At 41.4% G+C, this 20,483-nt stretch overlaps 1 protein-coding gene and 1 long non-coding RNA gene across 4 annotated transcripts in view; one reads left to right on the forward strand and one right to left on the reverse strand.

Moving 5' to 3' along the window:
- LOC124106825 (uncharacterized) overlaps nt 1-20,483 on the forward strand; it is a 44,272-nt gene that overhangs the window by 4,841 nt on the left and 18,948 nt on the right. The gene's annotated exons all lie outside the window — the stretch shown is intronic.
- Fbxo32 (F-box protein 32) overlaps nt 11,018-20,483 on the reverse strand; it is a 35,934-nt gene continuing 26,468 nt past the window's right edge. For both annotated transcript variants that reach the window (XM_046464621.2, XM_046464622.2), the window contains 3 exons: nt 17,810-17,992; nt 16,768-16,911; nt 11,018-16,371 (listed from right to left, as the gene is read on the reverse strand). In XM_046464621.2, the coding sequence (XP_046320577.1) occupies nt 16,282-16,371; nt 16,768-16,911; nt 17,810-17,992 (417 nt within the window). In that variant the 3' untranslated portion in view covers nt 11,018-16,281. The remainder of the gene's footprint in view (nt 16,372-16,767; nt 16,912-17,809; nt 17,993-20,483) is intronic.

Consider the following 20,483-nt stretch of genomic DNA (forward strand, 5'->3'; position numbering starts at 1 on the left):
TTCCTGATTCAAAGTGAGCATTGCAATTAATTCCAGTTGTGATTTATTTTAAAAATAAGATAATGTTATTCTTCGATGCTCCTCATCTTCATCCTGATGTAAGGCTGACAGTGCTTAGTATTTTTAAATATTTACTCAATCAATAGTGAATTGAATAGTGGTGGTGAGGATTTGTGCTCAGTGTTCTATGACTATGGTGTGGCAGTAGGCTAAATGATCGTGACAGTTGGTAAATTTATAGAGTTCCTAAGCAAGTCAGGAGAATTGACTAACACTGAAGTGAAATCTGCAATATGGGCCTTATTAACCATTGCTGCTGCTTCTTTTTTTTAATATTTATTTTTTAGTTTTAGGTGGACACAATATCTTTATTTTATTTTTATGTGGTGCTGAGGATTGAACCCAGTGCCTCACGCATGCCACTTGAGCCACATCCCAGCCCCTAACCATTGCTTCTTAGAGTCTAAGAAAGGACTACATAAGATAGATAACAGATAACTACACTAAATGCCTGCTTTGATAGATTCACTCAAAGGCAGTAGAGAGTAGTATCAGATAAGCTGAAATACTTTGCTCAATCCAGCAGGGAAAGCATAAAACAACAATAAGAACAAATTAAATCATTACAAATTGTGTTAAGTGCCATCAAGATAATAATAGACGTGTTATGATACAAAATAATGGATTTGGGACATGGGCAGGAGGTCCAGATCTTATGTTGCTTTAGGAAAGCATCCCTCCATACATAAAATTATGGAAAACAAGTGATAAAATACAACAGACATCTGGGTGCAAAGGCACATGCCTATAATCCCAGTGACTGGGGAGGCTGAGGAGGAGGATTGGAAGTTCAGTGCCAGCCTCAGCAACTTAGTGAGGCCCTAAGCAACTTAGTGACACCCTGTCTCAAAATTAAAAAAAAATAATAAAATAAAAAGGATTGGAGATGTAGCTTAGTGGTAAAGCACTTCTGGGTTCAATCCCCAAAACAAAAAGGAAAAAAATACAATAAATACAATGGACAGTAAATAATTCTTGAAAATTTATTTTTAATGCAAAGTTACTTGTAATCCAAATATGTAATATCATTTTCATCTTTTTATTAAAATACAATTATATTAAAAAGAAACTGTTTAAAATACAATCTCTTTAGCCAGGTGTGGTGGCACACACTTATCATCTCAGTGACTCTGGAGGCTGAGGCAGGAGGATCACAAGTTCCAGACCAACCTAAGCAGATTAGGAAAACCCTGTCTCAAAAAAAAAAACAAAAAAGGCAGGTGACACATTTAAGACCTGATGATAAGGTTAGGAAGAGGGAAACAGAGAGATGAAGCCTTTGGGATTGGAAAGAGCATGACAACATAGAGATGAAGCCTTTGAGATGGGAAAGAGCATGACAAGTTCAAGGACCTAAAAGAGGATGAGAATATGTAGAGCATAATAGGATGAGGTGAGTCTGGAAAGAAGTAGTACTAGCTCATGTAGGGCCTGATTGGCTCTTGGTAAGAAAATGGGTTTTATTCTAAGTTTAATGGACACCTTTGAAGAGTCCTAAGTAGGTAAGTGTCATGCTCTGATTTGCTGCTCTGTGGAGAATGGATAGATAGAATAGGAAGGCTGTTGGGGTTTCTTGTACCCATAAGAAAGATGGTGGCTTGGACCAAGCTGCAACTGTGGGGAGAAAGAAGTGGGTGGATTTGAGAATTGATAAGACCTGATCTACAAGTATTGGATATGGAGGGTCAAGGAAAGAGGAGACATATGGGAATGATTCTTAAATTTCAATTTGGGTAAATACAATCTCAAGAGTAGTGTAACAAACAAATATGTAAAATTATAGCTGTCTTAGTCAGTTTTTGTTAGGTTCTGCTCCAGTAACAAATAACCCCTAATTATCTGTAGTTTATATGGCAAAAGCTTATTTCCCATCTGTATCATATATCTATTTTGGGTCCTCTGTGGCTTTTTCAACTGGGATTCAGTCCAGAGGAGTAACCCCTTCTGGGTCATGCCAATGTGTGGCAGGTGCAGAAGAGCTATGGTAGAACCACCAAAGAGCTCTTACAACATCTACTTGATGTAAAACATCTACTGAATGGGGCACTTCACTGCTGCTTGCACTACATTGGCAGGATTGGGAGTCATACATCTAATGTCAATGGGGCAGGAAGTAGTATTCTCTTGTACAAAGGGATAATTATTTGGAACATTTATACTGTACACTCCAATTTCAAAATATGGTATTAATCATCAGGAAATGGTTTGTTTTGTTAGAAAATAAGGAAATAACCCTATATGTCAAGGGTTTCTATGTGCCTTACTTAAGGATGAAGGAAGGTATATAGAATTTGGGAATGACTACTTTGTGGATTTTCTCAAAAAGAAGAAAATCTTTAAAAAACCATTTTAAAACTTGTTATCCATTTGAGATGTTAAGATCTAAAAATCACATGATGGTACCCTCCTCTGTTCAGCAAGGGCTAGGTGAGACCATGGAAACTGGTAGAAGAGGACATCTTGATGAGGAAGGAGTGGTTCCCATTGTCACATATTCCCAAGAGGAAATATTAATGTAGATACTTAGATCATTAAAGAGCACTGCAAGTTCAAGAATAAATATATATCAATGTCATTTACTTATTTTTTTTATGATGCTCTAAGAGTATATGGAAAGGAGAGTGCCCCAAGTGGAGTATATCTTGTTTTCAACCTAGAAAATGGCACAGGACCTCAAGATACAATTGTGGACAAGATGGAGAACTGTGGCTGCCAAACTCACAACTGGGTATTTCCAAGGCTTGAGGAACTACTACACACTGATGCACTGGTATCACAGGTAGAGAAACTTGCAAGAGGAGTTTACCCCCTGGTCTCATCCTCTTGGATATGTTCTGTTGACAACTTGAATAAAAACACAGAAAGCATGCTTTTTCAAATCTGAAGATGAAAGAGAGATGACAGAGACAAGATCTCAAAAATCTTGTGAGAGTTCAAGAAGAGATGGAACCTAGTATAACACAGAACAGTGATGAAAATGTGAAGTCCTACATCTAGTTTAAAAAACATTCAACATAAGGGAAAGCCAGAAGGTCCAGGCCTTTTAGTTGACAGGGAGTATAAAATGGGCCAATAGTACTTTGTTCTTACAACCTATAATTCCATCTTAATGTATACATTAAAACTAAGCACTAACATATCTCCATATGTTAATGAAGAGAGGAGGGAACAGATGACCTTTATCTGCTGTGTTTGGGCCACTTATGGAGCCTGCATTTTTTTGTTCTGGAATGCTTTTAGGGACAGGGGGTGGGACACTGAAGGACCCAGATAATCACAGAACTCTCAGAGGAATTGAGTGTGGTTAGTCCAACAAAGAAGAGATTAGGGCAGAGTGCTTTAGAGCTGTCTTTGAGTATTTAAAGGGCAAAGGTGTGGAAGTGAATTCAAGTTACCTTGTAGGAGTCAGAACCGCACCTATGAGCAGATATCCCAGAGAGGGGGATTGTGCACTGCTCCTAAGACTTTCCTCCCAGAGCTATTTTAAGTGATGAGCTCCTTGTCATTAGAAATCAGTGTTGCTGGGATCAAAGTGGAGCCTGGTTGGCCATTAGAGGTGGTGGAGACGAAAGAACTCTCCCTAAGTGGAGAAGGAGGTGTTTCTGCCTTGGCCTGGTCCCACACACATGTATCATGTAAGCTTTGTTTGCTAGTCCTGCCTTATCCTCTGTTTTAGTTAACTTTTCTTTTCTTTTCTTTTTCTTTTTTTTTTTTTGGTCTCTGTGACCAAAAGACTTGACAAGAACAATGTAGAGGAGAAAAAGTTTTTCTTTGGCCCATGGTTTCAGAGATTCAGTCCATGGTCAGTCACTACAAAGCCCTGGGCTCGAGGTGAGGCAGAACATCATGGTGGATGGTTTTGTGGAGGAAAGTAGCTTAGGACATGGCACCAGGAAACAGGGAGTGAGTTCTGCTTACCAGGAACAAAATATATACTCCAAAGGCATACCCCCAATGACCTATGTCCTTCAGCCACACCCTACCTGCCAACAATTACCACTTAGTTAATTCATATCAGCAAATTAATCTACTGATTTGGTCACACTGTCACAGGAAAGTGGGGAGATGAAACTCCAAACCTTGGTTCTTGTGTTCCAGTGAAAGAAAATTTAAAGTCAGACATCAAAAGCCACACAAGAGAACTTTATTATTGGTGAAAGTAAAATGAAAAGTGAGGTGAAAGTAGAATAAAAGCAAAGTGAGGGTCAAGCAGAGAATATGAGAGAGAGATGGGGGGGGCACCTCCAAGCAGAGAATGGCAAAGGAGACAATGATGTCTCCAAATTTATTACTGTTTGATGTTTACCAGGAGAACTGGGGTCCTCTTTTAGCAACCTTCACCAATATAGGTGTTCAACTCCTCCTTAATGGGGTGGTGGATTTTTTAAATTTATTTGGTCCTTTCTGGAATTGTCATTGTGGCCATCTTATTGGGGGTGGGGGCTTCATCTGCAACTCAGTCCCATGTTAATGTAGGCATTGGGGTCAGTAACTGGTCAGAAGTCACCTTAGTGCACATGTGCAACTAAAGGGATCTTCCTTCCCAGACAAATGGAGATACCTATAACCATTATTCCTAACTTCACACCAACCTCAGTGGACCCTATTAAGAGTTGGTCCGTTAATCCTATTCTTTTGACATATTTTTCCATTGGCTCCTTTGCTTCTGTTTATTTTCTACAAATTAAATGCCACTCTTTGCTTTCTTATCCACTTTGAAAGTAGTTTTAAAAAGACCCTAAAGTAATTTGAAGAATGCTTGTGAATTTGACGTGCATTTCACTGCTCATTGCTAGCTACTACCTAACACCACCTCATAATAATTTCACTTCTGACTATTTTTACACCGTCACATGAGCTTTTGGGGGACACCTCATATTTAAACCATAATATCCTCTAACAGATGCACCATAACTGCATATCTAATCATGTTACTCAGATATTGCCTGGGGTTTCCCTTGCCCTCAGAGATCTCCTCACCTGAAAGCCCAGTTGTGTGACAGTCTTGAGACCTCCCATGGTATCTGTGATTCTGAGCTGCCTTCCTCATGCTTAGTCTCTTGCCCCTCTTCCCTGACAGTCTGGATGTAAAGCCCATGACAAAAGCCTTTGGTTGTCAGGAGAGGCTGGCAGATCAGATTATGTGGGACCACAGGAAGCTGAAGTTGGAAATGTGGAATAGATTCTGGTCTTGGATGGTCTCTGAGCTAGAGTCCTAGCAGGATACGAGGACTCTAGTCAGAAGATATTAATAAGTAGACCCTTTAAAAAGGTGTAGGCAGGGTCAGGAGAAGCAACAAAGGATAATGTAGTAGGCCAAGATCATTAATGTCAAGGAGCTGTGGTAAGCAGCATAATGGCTCCCCAAGGTCTCCTCATTTTCCTAAGAACCTCTTCTGTTCCATGACGAAGAGGCTTTGTAGATAGGATTTACAGATCTTGAAGGATCTTGACTAGGGCCAGGATCCTGGATTATTCAGGTTGGGTTCAAGGACATTGTTAATGGTCTGGGGGCACCCTCATTGATGTATTGCAATTATGAGTTCAGTTTTTAAACTGGCCGAATATAGGGAGAGCAGTACCGAGAATCTTCATTTACTTGTCACTTAGATTCAACAATGATCTATCGAATGATTATGAACAGGGGAATGATATAATTAGTATTTCAGAAAGATCTTTTTAGGGCAGCAAAGTAGGTGTGTTGGAGGACTCAGCTCTGAAGTGACAAGATGGTTTAAGTACCTCTTAAACTTCCAAGAAAACTGATGTTGACAGTGTAGCTAGTGTGTGTGTGGGGTGGGAGTGTGTCAGGGAGAGTTTTATGGGTAGAACAGGGCCGTAAATGTTCAATTGTGGGTCTGTGTTTCATTGAATCTAATATGCTGTGGATTGTAAGATATAGCCCAAATGCAAAGATATTAAAAGTGGAAAAGAATGTTCACCTTAAAATGGTGAAATGCAATGGAATTAAGACCTGGGCCTGCCAGCCCTCCAGGAGAACACTGTACATGAGCTCATGATTATATTCGTGTATGAAAGACACACAAATTTTGGTATCTGGCATCCTGGAGCATAGTACGATTAATGAACGCTTCTGTTTTATGTTTCCCCAATTGAACTCATGCTATTCTTGATTAAATAATGTTTCGGGGGATTTGTATGGTTGGGAACTTCATAGGAATCTCAGTTTAGCAAAGTGCTACCTAGACACAATGATGCATTTATGAGGCCACAGTCATGTTTAGGTCGGGGCAGCCAAATTTGTTGTATTAATAAAAATGGTTGCTTTGAGTGGCAGTGCTGGGGTGCTGGTCTGTTGCTTCCTTTCGTAGGAGCTTTTCTGAGCTTCCAGAAAAAGCTGGGATTTCACAGGCAGATGGAGCTATTTTCCGTGTTTTTCCTCTTCAGGGACAGGCCTGCAATCTTGTAATTACAGGGTAGCAGCATCCCTTGTTTGGGAAGTGGGATAGTTACATAAGCACTGTGGGAAAGCATACACGGCCCAGGCCCCACTTGGACAACCTGAAATCGCCTTTTGAAGGGTGTGGCATCCAAATCAAACCAGCCCCTGACTGAGGGGCAGGACAGAGCTTTCTGCAAGAGCTGAGTGCAGGGTGGGAGGATCAACATGCCAGCCTGGGCCCCAGTCACATCAGGCAGCAAGTCCTACGTCTGCATGCCCGGGAACCCCAGGGCAAAGTTTTGCCTTTTTGATTGAAATTCATTGAAAATTTTGTGTGAATGTTTTAAAGAAGTCCAGAGCCATATTTCTGTGTTGCAGGTTATTTTAGGACAATATTTTATCAGTTGCTGTTTTGGGAAAACCTTTGCATTCCCAGAAGCGCCCAGCAAGACTGGTCTCTCTTCACGCCTCCAATGCTCAGGAAGTGTGGGTTCTGGGTATATACCACTCAAGTCTGAGTCCCAGTTCCACCGAGTGTCCCTGGGCAAGCTCTTATCCTTCTTGTGCCTCAGTTACCTTTTCTGTAAGATGGAAATAATAAATGGAGCCTATATATATTTAGAGCCCATATATATTTAGAAGAATTGTTAAGAAAATCAAGCATTGCCTTGATAGTGCCTTGCCATTTAATATAAAAGGAATGAGATTAACCATAATATTGAACACTAATACAGTTCAGTTTACTCTGTGCTGGTCATTTTTGTGCATAAAAATATATCATTTAATCTTCTCAACCATTCTATGAGTACATGCTATTTTTATCTCTGTTATAGATGAGGAAATTGAAACATAAAAGTTAATCTGATCAATATGAGTTAATTATTATTGTGTCTCTATTGAACCTTGTGCATATTTGATTGTAGAATATTCTAGTTAATGGTTCTCCCCAAGAATATGTGAGTTCCTCAAACTTAATGACTCTAGCTGTCTTTTTTGACTTGATAACTCTAGTGCCAGAAAAGAAAAAAATACACAGAGCATATAAATAATGGTGAATAAATTGAAAGTAGTTTACTGGGAATTCTCAATTTGGAGTACAAATATGAAAAGATTTTGTTCCTTTTTCAAGTATTGGCTCCCAACGATATTATAGAACTCTTTATGTTCCATAATGATATAAAGAGTTGACTCCCCTGCTGCTGACATTTGGGTCAAATTTTGCAGCTTTTCAGTTGAGACATATTTGGCTTAGGTTTAAACACTGTTTTCTGTAGAGGAACGACTATTAGAGAAAAGGAGATCAGGAGGAAGGGAGGGTAAGAAGGGTAATGGGGGATGAAGATGATCAAAATATGTTATGCACATACTAATATGCCACATGAAACCCATTGTTTTATATAATTAATATGCACTAATAAAAATGTTTTCTGGTAATCCCAGCTGCTCAGGAAGCTGAGGGAGGAATATCACAAGTTTAAAGTCTGCCTCAGCAATTTAGTGAGGCCCTCAGAAATTTAGTAGGATCCTGTCTCAAAGTAAAATACAAAAATTATTATGGGATGTGGCTGAGTGGTTCAATCCCTAGTATTAAAAAAAAAAAAAAGTTTTCTGATGAGCTGGTTGGAGACCATTGGTTTAAGTAATAAGCAAAGACTTGAATTATGAAGGCCATTGATTTAATCATTATACTTTTTTACAGGCAGTAAAGTTTACATGGTTGGGGTTTTTCCTTCTCTAGAGCACATAAGGCAAAACAGGAAATGGAAAGTGGATCTAGTGAACAATAACAATAAATTCTTTCATAAAGCTTACTCTGTGTCCAGCGCAGCTCTGACTGCACAGAATGTATCTAATCATATAAAACACATCAGCTCAATTGCTCCTCACAGCAAGCCCAGGCTACAGACACTGGTCACACCCATTTTGCACATGAGGGGAAAGGCACATAAGGTTTGTAGCATGCTGTCCAATACAGCTGGGAAGTGGCCGTGAACTTCTCAGCCTGCGCTCTTCTTGACCACAGTGCTGTGCTACCTCTCTCAAGGAAGCCCAACTCCTCAGAATCATTTTGAAATTAAGAAAAAGCTAAATAGTAAAACATAATTAAAACTATTGAATGCAAATTTCAAAAAAAATTCAAGAAGGGGGAGCCGCACAAACACTTTTATGTGGGTAAAGAATGACTCTTTTGCTGCGCTCTTTGTCATCTACCAACATGACTTCTCAGGATGTGGTCATTGGACAAATGCCTCTTATAGCCACTAGATTCTGCTCTCCCTCTGGATTTTCTCCTTCCCCCTCAGCCCTCTGAAGCCGCCTTTAGACTTTCCTTGCCCTTGTTCTTTTTCTAGGATCCTGTATTAGGGTTCTCCAGAGAAACAATCAGTAGGATGAGTCTCTCTGCCTCCGTGTATGTAGAAACACACACACATATCTGTTCTTCTATAGTCAGAGAATAAAATTTCTTACAGTAAAATTTTATTCTTTAATATAAATACATGTACATCCCCCATATATATCTATATTTGTTAAGAAATGGCTAATGCAGTTGTGGGGCTGGCAAGTCCAAAATCTGCATGTAGGCTGACAGTCTGAAGACCCAAAAAAAGAGCTAATGTCACAGTTTCAAGTATAAAGGTGGTGTAGGGACAAAATTCTTTCTTCTTTGAGAGGCCCCAGCTTTTTTCTCTTAAGGCCTTTGACTGCTTGGATGAGGCCCAGTCACATTTTAAAGGGTGATCTGCTTTACTCAAGGAATCTTATTTAAATGGTAACCACATCTAAAAAAATCCTTCATAGCCACATCTAAACTGATGTTTGAGCAAACAACTGGGTACTTTGGCTTAGCCAAGTTGACCCTGAACTATTACAGAACTGCTAGAAGAGAGTTTGGGCTTGTGTTAATTTTCTACAACACTGGCAAGGCTCTGGCACTGAGACCCCAGGGGACATAGAGATCTACAGTTCCCTCCAGAAAGGAAATCTGTCCAAACTTCAGAGTGCTCCCTGCCCCAAGACATCTGTTAACATCACCAGATGGGCTTGAGTGGTAACTCTCAGGCTCTGCCTCTAGCTTCCAGTTTCCAAAGAAGAAACTTTACTTACAGGGATTCAGGAAGAGTGTGTTCTGGGCTTATGTTCTCATCCCACACTGCTCTCCTTTCCAGAAGCATGGACTCAGTTCTTCCTGTTGTTCCTATTGGAGCTCCTCTAGTACTTTCTTTTTTTCTTTTTTCTTTGGTACTGGGACTGAACTCAGGGTCACCTAACCACTGAGCCACAACCCAGCCCTTTTTTTTTTGGTTTGTATTTTATTTAGAGACAGGTTCTCACTGAGTTGCTTAGGACCTTGCTAAGTTGCTATGGCTATCTTTGAACTTGAGATCCTCCTGCCTCAGTCTCCTGAGCTATTGGGATTACAGGCGTGTGTCATTGTGTCTGGCTTCCTCTAGTACTTTGTACCTGACTCTGGACACTTGAAACTTTGGATCTTGTGTTGTAGCTGACGTACATTTTCTTGCCCCCACTTCCCACCATGTGGGTGAGTCCCTTGAGGGCTAGGGCTGAGCTCATACTCTGGTGCCCACAGTACTGCTTCATCATGAATATCGCTCACTGGAGAGACTCTGCAAAGCTGCTTCTCTGTGGTGTTTCTTGAGCAGGAGCGGGATTGGCGTCATCCTCAATGAAACCTATGTAAAACAGGAAGAAGAACAGGACATCTACCACGGACAGAGGCTGATCCCTGTTTAGCCTTTCAGTTCTATACTCTAGGGGTCAAAAAACAAAACCACAACAACAATAAACAAACAAAAATAATTAAAAAAAAAACCTTGCTGCTGAAATTAGGCTGTGAAGATGGTTGTACCCTGTGTTTTCTGGCAGAGCCTTGGCCACCTTTGGGTGGGGGCCATGCAGCTGAAGAGTGAGAATTTTCCTGTGGGAGTGGGAGGGACCCACACTGGGGAGAGAAATAGGGAAAAGCTTTCTAGGTGTGGACATGTAGTAGGGAATCTGCCAGAGAAGCTGTTAGTTTCCTGTCACTTCTGGAACAAATCACCACACATTTTAAAATAGCACAAAATCATTTTGTAGTTTAGAAAGTTGGATCTGACATGGTCTCACTGGGCCCATGTTAGGATGTCAGTAGGACTGTTCCCTTCTGCAGACTCCAGGGAGAATCCCTTTCTGTGCCTTTCTGCTTGTATTCCTGGCTAGTGTCTGCCTCCACACTCATGGTGCTTTGCACAGGTCTAGCATATAGTTGCTGTTTCATAAATGTCCATTGGTGACATTGACTTCAAAATTCACTATTCACAAGTCATTCCACTACACAAACAGTGAATGGAAATATACTATTTTAAGCACAGGCTGTATTATGGTCTCTGGTCAGTATTCAGCAACAGGCTTATTTTTCATGTATTCCCAGAAATTTTACAACAATGGTACCAAGTTTCTGGGAGAATGAGTATAAGTCTCAATAGGCAAAATATAAACATTTTTATTATGATAAAAATCCAACTTGAATTGACATACTCCAAAAATACACCAGTGTGTGTTTTTGGAAAACATTTATTGCAATAGAGTGTCAAAATTTTTTACAAAAATATGCCACTATCTGGTACAAACAACTATAAAAAAAATCAGTTCATCATGCAAGAAAAGTGCAAATAATTTATACAGAAGGACTCAGCTCACGCAATATTAAATAAACATCTTTGCATGTTTGCAAGTAATCGGTCTAACTTACACTTTAAATTCAACCCACTCTACTATTTTTCACTAAAAAAGTACATTAAAGCTTCTAGACTTAGGACATGGACTATCATATACACCCCCTTCAGCCAGGGTGATTGGCACACAGTAGACCAAAGATGGCGCCAAATGCTCCCAAGCGTACAGCAGGGTTTGGAGCCTTCTGTTTAACAGACGTGTGCATTGTAAATTAAACAAAGTTGTCTATATTCAAAGATAGAAAAGTCATGTTCAAATTCCAGAAGTAATGGAGCAGATGGAGTTTCAAGAAGTTCTTAGTTTTGGAGCAGCCATCCATTGTGAGCCAAATGGAGCAGGACTCAAGTTTTGAGAGATTTTTCCAGGAAGCTTTGTTTGCCAAGTTCAAAGACATTTGGAAAAGGCCTAGCATACAAAGTCACAAATATCATGGTCCCTTGCTTCTTCCTTGTTGCCTCATGGAATAGACTATTTGCTAAATGAAGAGGAGGTTTAATAGAGAAAGAACTTCCCCTGGGCTACAGACTCCATGTAACTTGCAGCTGGTGCTAGAGGAAGAGGAGATAGCTGGATGGGTTAAATGTACTCCTTAGTGTAAGGGGAGAGGAAAGAGCTGCTTGGTTACCATCAGAACCTCAGTGTTCAGAAAACTAGCTGCTGCTCATCCTCGTGTTTTCATAAGGGTCATCTTTGTAATCAAAATATAAGTACCCAAGGGAAAAATGAATTTGTCAAAACATGCCACATACTTTATAGCAAGTAGGTTGTCCTCACTAGGACTCTGTATTCACACTGGAGGTCTGCATAAATATCAAGTGGCTCCTTAACTTCTCCAATAAGAATCAGGGATGTAAAAGGTTTGGAAGACTTAATGTCCAGCTGCCCATCGTGCAGCAGTCTCCAGTACCTTCCACAGTGCAGGTCTTGAGAATAATGACATTAAGTGTTATGTGTCTCCAGCCATACCACCAGGTGACTGGGACCAGAGATGGGGACACAGGTCAGGCCCCAGGTTTCCATCCAGCTGAGGCCCATCCCCTAAATATCCTGGACTTGCTTCCTCATCTTGAAGGCCTTCAGATTCCACCCTGACCACCCCTTCTAAAGTCTCAGGAAGGAGTTTCCTTCATCTGGAAACCACAAAGATTTTACCCTCCATAAGAAAACATTGAGTTTTAAAGGAATTATGACCTTGTTTGTTGAAGCTAGTGAGGACCCTGGGTTTATCAAGGAGCAATGTTTTTGCATTTGCCTAGAGGTTCAGGGTGTTTCTGAGGTCTGTTAAAGCACTAATAGGGTTGCAGGCCAGCATCCAGTCAGAAGAGATGGTTCACAGACTCAGATAGTTGGAAAGAGATTAAAAAACAACAACAACAGATGTCAACATAGAAAAGTATGATAGAGTTTAGTTAAAAAAAACACACACAAAATTACAGTTAAAAAAATTCACACATAAAATATAGAGTGTTTGCAAATCAAGATATTATTGCCTGGCAGAAAAAATATAAACTCAGGTGCATATTTTATAATAAACATTGTGTTGAATGCTAAGAATGATACACTGTTGAACATCACTTGTAATGATTTATCTTCTTGTAAATCACACCACTTGCTTAGAAAAATGAAATTCTAAGCTTTCTCTTCTCCCATATAAAAACAACAGAAACAAGGAGCCTGTGTTAACAGCAAGCTCTGCAAGCTCAGAAAGATGAGAACTGCAATAACATAATACACACCCATTAACTTACTTCACAGTTACAAGTAGAACCCACTCTTACATTGAGAATTTTGCAGTGTAAACCCTGTCCATCTGAAATTATCTCCTCCAAGCCACTCCAATATGAAATTGATCATGACTAACCAAGGATCATCTCAGGACTGATACCCCAGGGGGGATGTTTTTACCTTATAACTTTTGCTCTTTTCTGCTACCTGCCCTCCCATTCAACTGATTCATCTAATCAAAGTAACAGTGTTGCATAAGTATGTAATCTAGTTTAAAATGTCATTAGACTTTCTTTTTCTGGATCTTGCCTTAAAATGAGCACTCCTCAACTTCACATTTTCTCTTTTCCATAAATGTTGGCCCTTCCTCTTGGGAGGCTCTAGATTTGCTGCCTGTGAATCTCTGAGTTGGACAAAATCGTTGTATCCATATGGATGTGCTCAGAATGCTTTCCTTTGCTATAAGTCTGAATTGCTTCAAAATGAACATCAATTTCTAGTTCTGCTTTATAGAGTGTATGTTGTGTGTGTGGGAGGCAGGTAGGCACACTAAAGAGGGTATTCTCTCTCTTTCAGCAGTTTCCATCTCCATGCCCTTTCTTGCTATTACCCCAGCAGTTCTGAGACAGGGATTTTTTGTGTTTGCTTTTTGGGTCAGGTTGTCCTGGGTGGGTTTGTCAATAGGGAGCCTATTAGTGTCCTGGGAATAAGAATTTTCTTTTAAACTCACTGTACTTACATGTAGTGCTCTGGCCATGCCTAACAGAAACCATGTGGTCTAACATAGTTTGCCTGCTCTGCTCCTTCCACTGTCCCCACACAAACCAAAGCATCGAAGATACACCATTTCTATCCCTTCCCCCTCCCTCTCTACCTGCGATTTCTTTCCTTATTCTCCCCTTCCAATGAAAAAGACCCATAAAATGTTGGTTTCTTGTTTTTCATCCTTAAAAAAATGTCCAACTGTCACGTACCACATCCAATAACACCAAACTACATGGGCAGGGTCCACAGACACTATCTTGGTAAATATTATAAAAAATACTGACTCTACCTGTTGGGGTGGGGGTGGTTTTTGCACAAATGCAGGTTGTTGCCTGGGGTGTGATGTTCAATGAGCCTGGCTGACTAGTTTTGTGCTAATCATCCAAAGCAGCCACTGTTCCTAGGATTGCAAACCTGAAAGTGCCAAGAACTTTCCCTTTCTTCAGTCAGCATGATGGAGCAGAGGTCATGAGTTGGGAGGATGTGGAAGACCACGAACCCCTAAACCTGAAGCTGACAAACCAGAGCTTTCCACAGCAGTGGCACACCTAACCCACTCTATTCCTTTAAGGAAAGTAAGATATTTGACAGAACCTGAAAATTATGGAAGAAGTAGCTTTTTATTTAACAGTCAGGTCCTGTATTCTTGATGTCCAACTGATATGGGAGAGAAAAACAAACCCAAAACACCCTCTTAGTTATTACAATGGTTTGTGGCCCTCCAAAGCTCAACCTACCACAACACAATCTTATTCATTCATGTCTGATTTTTTTCATTAGGGAAAATTTAAATTCATCTTATTTCATTAAATTTAGTTCTCATTATGGAAAATTTCAATTCAATTCATTTATTTTTCTTTTTTGGGGAGATGATAATGAAAGAAATATGGAGAAATCCTGCTGCAAGTATAAGCATTACAAAGTGAGGAGCATTGGAGAGTTTACTGCAGAATGCTGACATGCAGACTGAGTGGTTGAAGGAAGGGCATGGAGAAGTACTGAATCACTACTTTCCCTTGCCTTGTTTCTATACCTGCTTAGCTACCTTTTCCCTCCTTCAAGGGTCACCCCAAGGTACAACCCTTAAGGGTACACTGTCCCTCAATATGAATGTGAGTTAAGTTCCTATTTCTGTTTCAATTATTTGCTGAGGGCATGCAAGGTGGCGACTTTATTTGGGGGTGGGGGAGGAAGCAAATACAACTGCAAATATATGTACACTGTTGTAGAAAAGCAACTTTCTATAAAAAGTAAAAAACAAAAACATTCCCCACCCTCTTCCAGGAATATCTGACAATTAACTCATGAAGTCCTGAGATTTCCTTTCTTCCACAGTGACCTGCTGATACTTGCTTGCAAAATCCCATGGGATCTTTGTTTTAACTATCTTCATTTTAACTCTCCAGCCCTGAAGTCAGTTTAAGATGAACTCATCTCCCTATTTGGCTGGAACTTCAGGCTTTCTTTTTAATCACACTTACAAAAAGCCCTAGTTCAGGTTGTCTCAAGGACTTACGAAAGCTCAATTTATCACCCTGAAGACAGGAAGAGCAAGTGGCAAAATGCTTAATTGGCCGATAGATAAAACCTGTCTCTCAAGCCCCAGCACTTGGGCTACAATCAGTTTGCAGATGTACACTTTTCCACAAATGCACCCAAGGAAGCCCAGACAAGCCCAGAAGTTAAACCGGAAGAAAGAAGTCTTTATAGCTATGGGGTACCTGATTCTATCTTTTCCGGGGTATGATTTCTGCTGGGACTGTTCTTAATTGGCCTTCTCTTTCCCCAGTGAACTACAGTATGGAAGGAGAAAAGGCACATGTACTTTGAGATTGTTCTAGGAAGGAGGGGACTCCAAAGAGGGCCCCGTTTACCTAAAAAGGAAGTGTGAAACAAGATGAGGGTTGCTTCCAACATCCTTTCCATTTTAAATCACTTTTTATAGTGATGAAAACACTTACAAGAAACACAGACACTGCCTACTGGATAATGCACGTAGTCAGAGATCACGCTTTATGCTTTTAGAGGTAGACCATTGTGTGGTGTCTCATAGGATAAGGCCTATGCCCACTCAGGTTTCGGGGTTGGTGCTTCTTTGCCTTTCCAAAACAAACTCAATCAAAACCAAAGCTCCAGGATTTCTTATATGTATTTTTTCTTCTTTCTTCCTTTTTTTTTTTTTTGTCTAAACAGATTTTCACATTGTAAACAAAGAGCATTCTGTCTGCATTTGAGTCTTGCCTTTTTCTTCCTAGGGAACTATAAAGGAGTTTCCATGAACATCAAGAGAATTCCATCTTCACGGCTGACAGAGAATTCTTGCCTTTAGAGTCTTGCTGGCAAATTGTTAGAAAAGTCTATTTACAATACTTCTGCTTTTCCATACCAATTCTAATGTGGAGTTCACATTCTTAAATTCCCATAAGCAATTATATCTCTCCCCTCCAAGGTCCTCTCAAGGACTTATCTGAGAAGTCTCAGGCCAATGTTTAAAATGTACACTATTTACAAATGGAGCGTCCAAATTCTGTATTCGTCCAAATTCTGTATTCAGTCAGCAGGGGGCCCTCTGAAGTGTTGTCATGTGCTGGGATTCAGAACTTGAACAAGTTGATAAAGTCCTGGGGTGAAAGTGGAACGGAGCAGCTCTCTGGATTGTTAGCTGTGCAAGGATGGTCAGTGCCCTGGAAAGACACATGGTGGTAAGTTTGGAGTTCCCAGAGGTGTTGCACTGAGTTTTGGCACCTTGAGGTACTGCCCAACCTCAAAACAACAATTCTCTCTCAAGAATGCCACAGCACTGCAAAAGCGATAGAGCTGTGTGTTTGCCTGTGTATGCACCTGTGCACACAGAGGTGGGAGAATTTGGAGGTGAGTGGGTTCCAGAGAAAAATAAACATAAGAAGGTGAAGGAAATGAGGGAAAATGAAGGAAAGTTTCTCTTCCCTTCCCAGGTGCTGGATCAGTTTTACCTTCCCTTTGATTTGGGGCCTGAGAGAGGAAAGATCAGAAAATGGCCTGGAGCTGCTGGCTCTGGGGACTAGGCTAGCGGGCTGTGGTAGCACCTCTGAAACACATACCTTCCAGGAAAGAATGTGACAGTGTTTGCAAAGCTGCAGGGTGTCCCCGTACTGCTCTTTCCTTGGGTAACATCGAACAAGCTTAAAATACATCTTCTTCCAATCCAGCTGCCCTTTGTCTGACAAAATTAATCGCTTGCGGATCTAAAAATCAAATGAATAAAAATAATTGCAGGAGAGTTAGTCAAGAGCATGGTTTGTGGTTTTCTGGTTCTTAAAAGTTCTACTCCTACCCTCCTTCCCCTTTCCCTCTCTATCCTACAATACCCAGAAGGGAAAGACTGCCAAGAAGTGCCTTCAAATCTCTCCTCAGTTACACAGTAGCTTTGAACCAGTCTTTGAAAGATATAGGTGGTTGGTGACAACTTACTAATGACCTCTACTAAATTGCATTTAGTCTGTTAATACTTAAAGTTAGGTCACATTCATAATCCACTTCAACATTTTTCTCTGCTATAGACTTGAGTGATTATTTTCAGGGAGGTGCAGTAATTCTTGGCTGTGTTTTTGTGTGTGTTTCCCATCAAAACTACCTGGGGGTGCCGGGGCTGTGGCTTGGTGGCAGAGCGCTTGCCTCACATATATGAGGCACTAGGTTCAATCCTCAACACCACATAAAAACAAATAAACAAAATAAAGATATTTTAAAAATTACCTGGGGAAGAGAGGGGAGGGGCAAAGGGGTAAGAAAGATGGAATGAGAGGGACATCATTACCCTAGGTACATGTGTGATTGCATGAATGGTGTGACTCTACTTCATACACAACCAGAGAAGTGAAAAATTCTGTTCCATTTGTGTACAATGAATCAAAAGCTTTCTATTGCCTTGTATAACTGATTAGAACTAACAAAAAAAGAAAAACTACCTGGGGTGGCGGGGGAAGCAACTTTACCCACTATAGACACCTTCGATTGGAGTTTTCCAGTCAAACCTGGCAGCCCTGAAGTGGGGCAGCCATGCTTTATGTTAGAGGAGGACAAGGGAGAGGAGGGTGGGGCAAAGGAGGGCCATCTGTGAGGCAGCTCGTGGGCGCCACTGACCTGCCTCTCGGAGAAGTGGTACTGGCAGAGCTTCTTCCACAGCAGCCGGTCCTCACTGAGCACGTGGAGGTCGGGGGCCGCCTGGCCCAGGCTGACGAGATCGCGCCCGTCGCTCAGCCTCTGCATGATGTTCAGTTGTAAGCATAAGGGCAGGTCGGTGAAGGTGAGGCCTTTGAAGGCAGGCTGCAGAGGGAAGGTGACAATAAGCCTGGGGTCAGAGAGCAGCCATTCTCTAGGTGACACACATTAAGGATGTGACTGTCCCCTCCTCTGCTACCCTCAAGCTGGCTTATTGATCAGAGCTCAAAAAGTAATTGTCCCATCACAGTCAATCAACAAGTACATGAAAAAATGCTCACCATCTCTAGCAGTCAGAGAAATGCAAATCAAAACCACCCTAAGATACCATCTCACTCCAGTAAGATTGGCAGCCATTATGAAGTCAAACAACAACAAGTGCTGGCGAGGATGTGGGGAAAAGGGTACACTTGTACATTGCTGGTGGGACTGCAGATTGGTGCAGCCAATTTGGAAAGCAGTATGGAGATTTCTTGGAAAGCTGGGAATGGAGCCACCATTTGACCCAGCTATTCCCCTTCTTGGTCTATTCCCTAAAGACCTAAAAAGAGCATGCTACAGGGACACTGCTACATCGATGTTCATAGCAGCACAATTCACAATAGCAAGACTGTGGAACCAACCTAGATGCCCTTCAATAGACGAATGGATAAAAAAAAAGTGGCATTTATACACAATGGAGTATTACTCTGCATTAAAAAATGACAAAATCATAGAATTTGCAGGGAAATGGATGGCATTAGAGCAGATTATGCTAAGTGAAGCTAGCCAATTCCTAAAAAACAAATGCCAAATGTCTTCTTTGATATAAGGAGAGTAACTAAGATCAGAGTAGGGATGAAGAGCAGGAGAAGAAGATTAACATTTAACAGGGATGAGAGGTGGGAGGGAAAGGGAGAGAGAAGGGAAATTGCATGGAAATGGAAGGAGACCCTCAGGGTTATACAGTGGAGGGGGTAGAGAGAGAGGTGGGGAGGGGAGGGGAGAGGTGGGGAGGGGGGAGGGGGGAGGATGGGAAAGGCAGAGGAGCACAACAGACACTAGTATGGCAATATGTAAATCAATGGATGTGTAACTGATGTGATTCTGCAATCTGTGTATGGGGTGAAGGTGGGAGTTCATAACCCACTTGAATCAAAGTGTGGAATATGATATGTCAAGAAATTTGTAATGTTTTGAACAACCAACAATAATAAAAAAAAAAAAAAAAAAGTAATTGTCCCCATCCTACATACAGAATGGGACCCATGGCCGAGACACACGAAGAACAGCCTAGAGTGGCTTGTGCTGATGGTACCAGAGGGAGTCTCCTAAGTTTCACGAAGCTCTGTGATTTTACTGTAAATGATTCTCCAAATAGCACAGGTTGAATTCTAGAGCTTCTTTCAATTCAGGGCTCAGTCATCATGTTTGCTACCTTCCTGAAGGCCTTATGGGCCTGGAGGGAGAGCCCCAACGTGCTGGCTGGCCTCTTGTCTCACTGCCCCCTGCCTCATGACCTTGGAGCCTCTATACAGGTTTACTCACAGGCACCTGACACATCTTGCCCACTTCTGCACAATGCCGCACCGCCCCCCCCCCCCCATGGTCCTCTCCTGTCCTTTAGGTGCACTTCAAACACATTTCCTCTGAATGGCCTTTCCTGCTTTTGTGATTCCCTCTGGCCTCATTTATTGCACCTCCCAGAGTGCCCATGATCTCTTTCAGATCTTTCAGATCTTTTTTGCAACACCTCCTATTTGTTATGTGACACCCCCCCCCCTTTTTTTTGGTACCAGAGATTAAACCCAATGGCACTTAAACACTGAGCCACATCCCCAGCCTATTTTATTTTTTATTTTGAGACAGGGTCTCATGAAGTTGCTTAGGGCCTCCTTAGTTGCTGAGGCTGGCTGACACAACTCTTCTAAAATAAATCCTAAGTGGTACCCCAGCCCTCTTCCTCAAGTTTTTAGAGAGTGAACTTCTGTAGGAAGCACATCAAAGCCCAAACATACAGAGGACCCTGAGGGTCATGCAGCCTCAGTTATTGCTCCCATGTCCCCTTCAAGGCAGGACAGGCATGTAGTGGGAAGGTGGACTTGAGAAGGGGACTAACAAAAAGAACAGATGGCAGCAGATCTGGATCCAGGTACCCTTGGGTACAGGGTCCAAAGTGGCCAGGTTTTGAAGACTGAAGATCCCTCCAGCTCTAACAATCTCAGACTTGGAGTGACTTCAGCCTCCTGGTTCATCAGAAGTGTCTATGACTTGGCAATTTTTATTGCTCCGTTCCACCCCAGGCTGCTGGGCTGAACTTTCAATTATTTGCAACGTTCAGGACTTCACGGGACCGCAGAAGGCCCTGGACCTATTTGTCGTTTATCATCTGCTGCTGATCATATGAGCTAATAAAACTGCCATGAGATTTTCTTTCTGTTTCCAGCACTTCAAAGCCTCTACTTTTTTGGTTAAAACTCCCAGGCCAATTATTACATTAACTCCTATTAAAGGCAAGTCTACTTGGGCAGAGTTCACTCTGTCAAATTTTCAAACCTGAACTTTTCCTAATTCCTTGCCCAGACCCCATGCCAAGCCCTTACTCCTGATAAATGGT

Source organism: Marmota monax, unplaced genomic scaffold, assembly GCF_021218885.2.
Source record: "Marmota monax isolate L192 unplaced genomic scaffold, Marmota_monax_Labrador192_F-V1.1 WCK01_AAM20220418_F8-fsc00003, whole genome shotgun sequence".
Taxonomy (NCBI): domain Eukaryota; kingdom Metazoa; phylum Chordata; class Mammalia; order Rodentia; family Sciuridae; genus Marmota; species Marmota monax.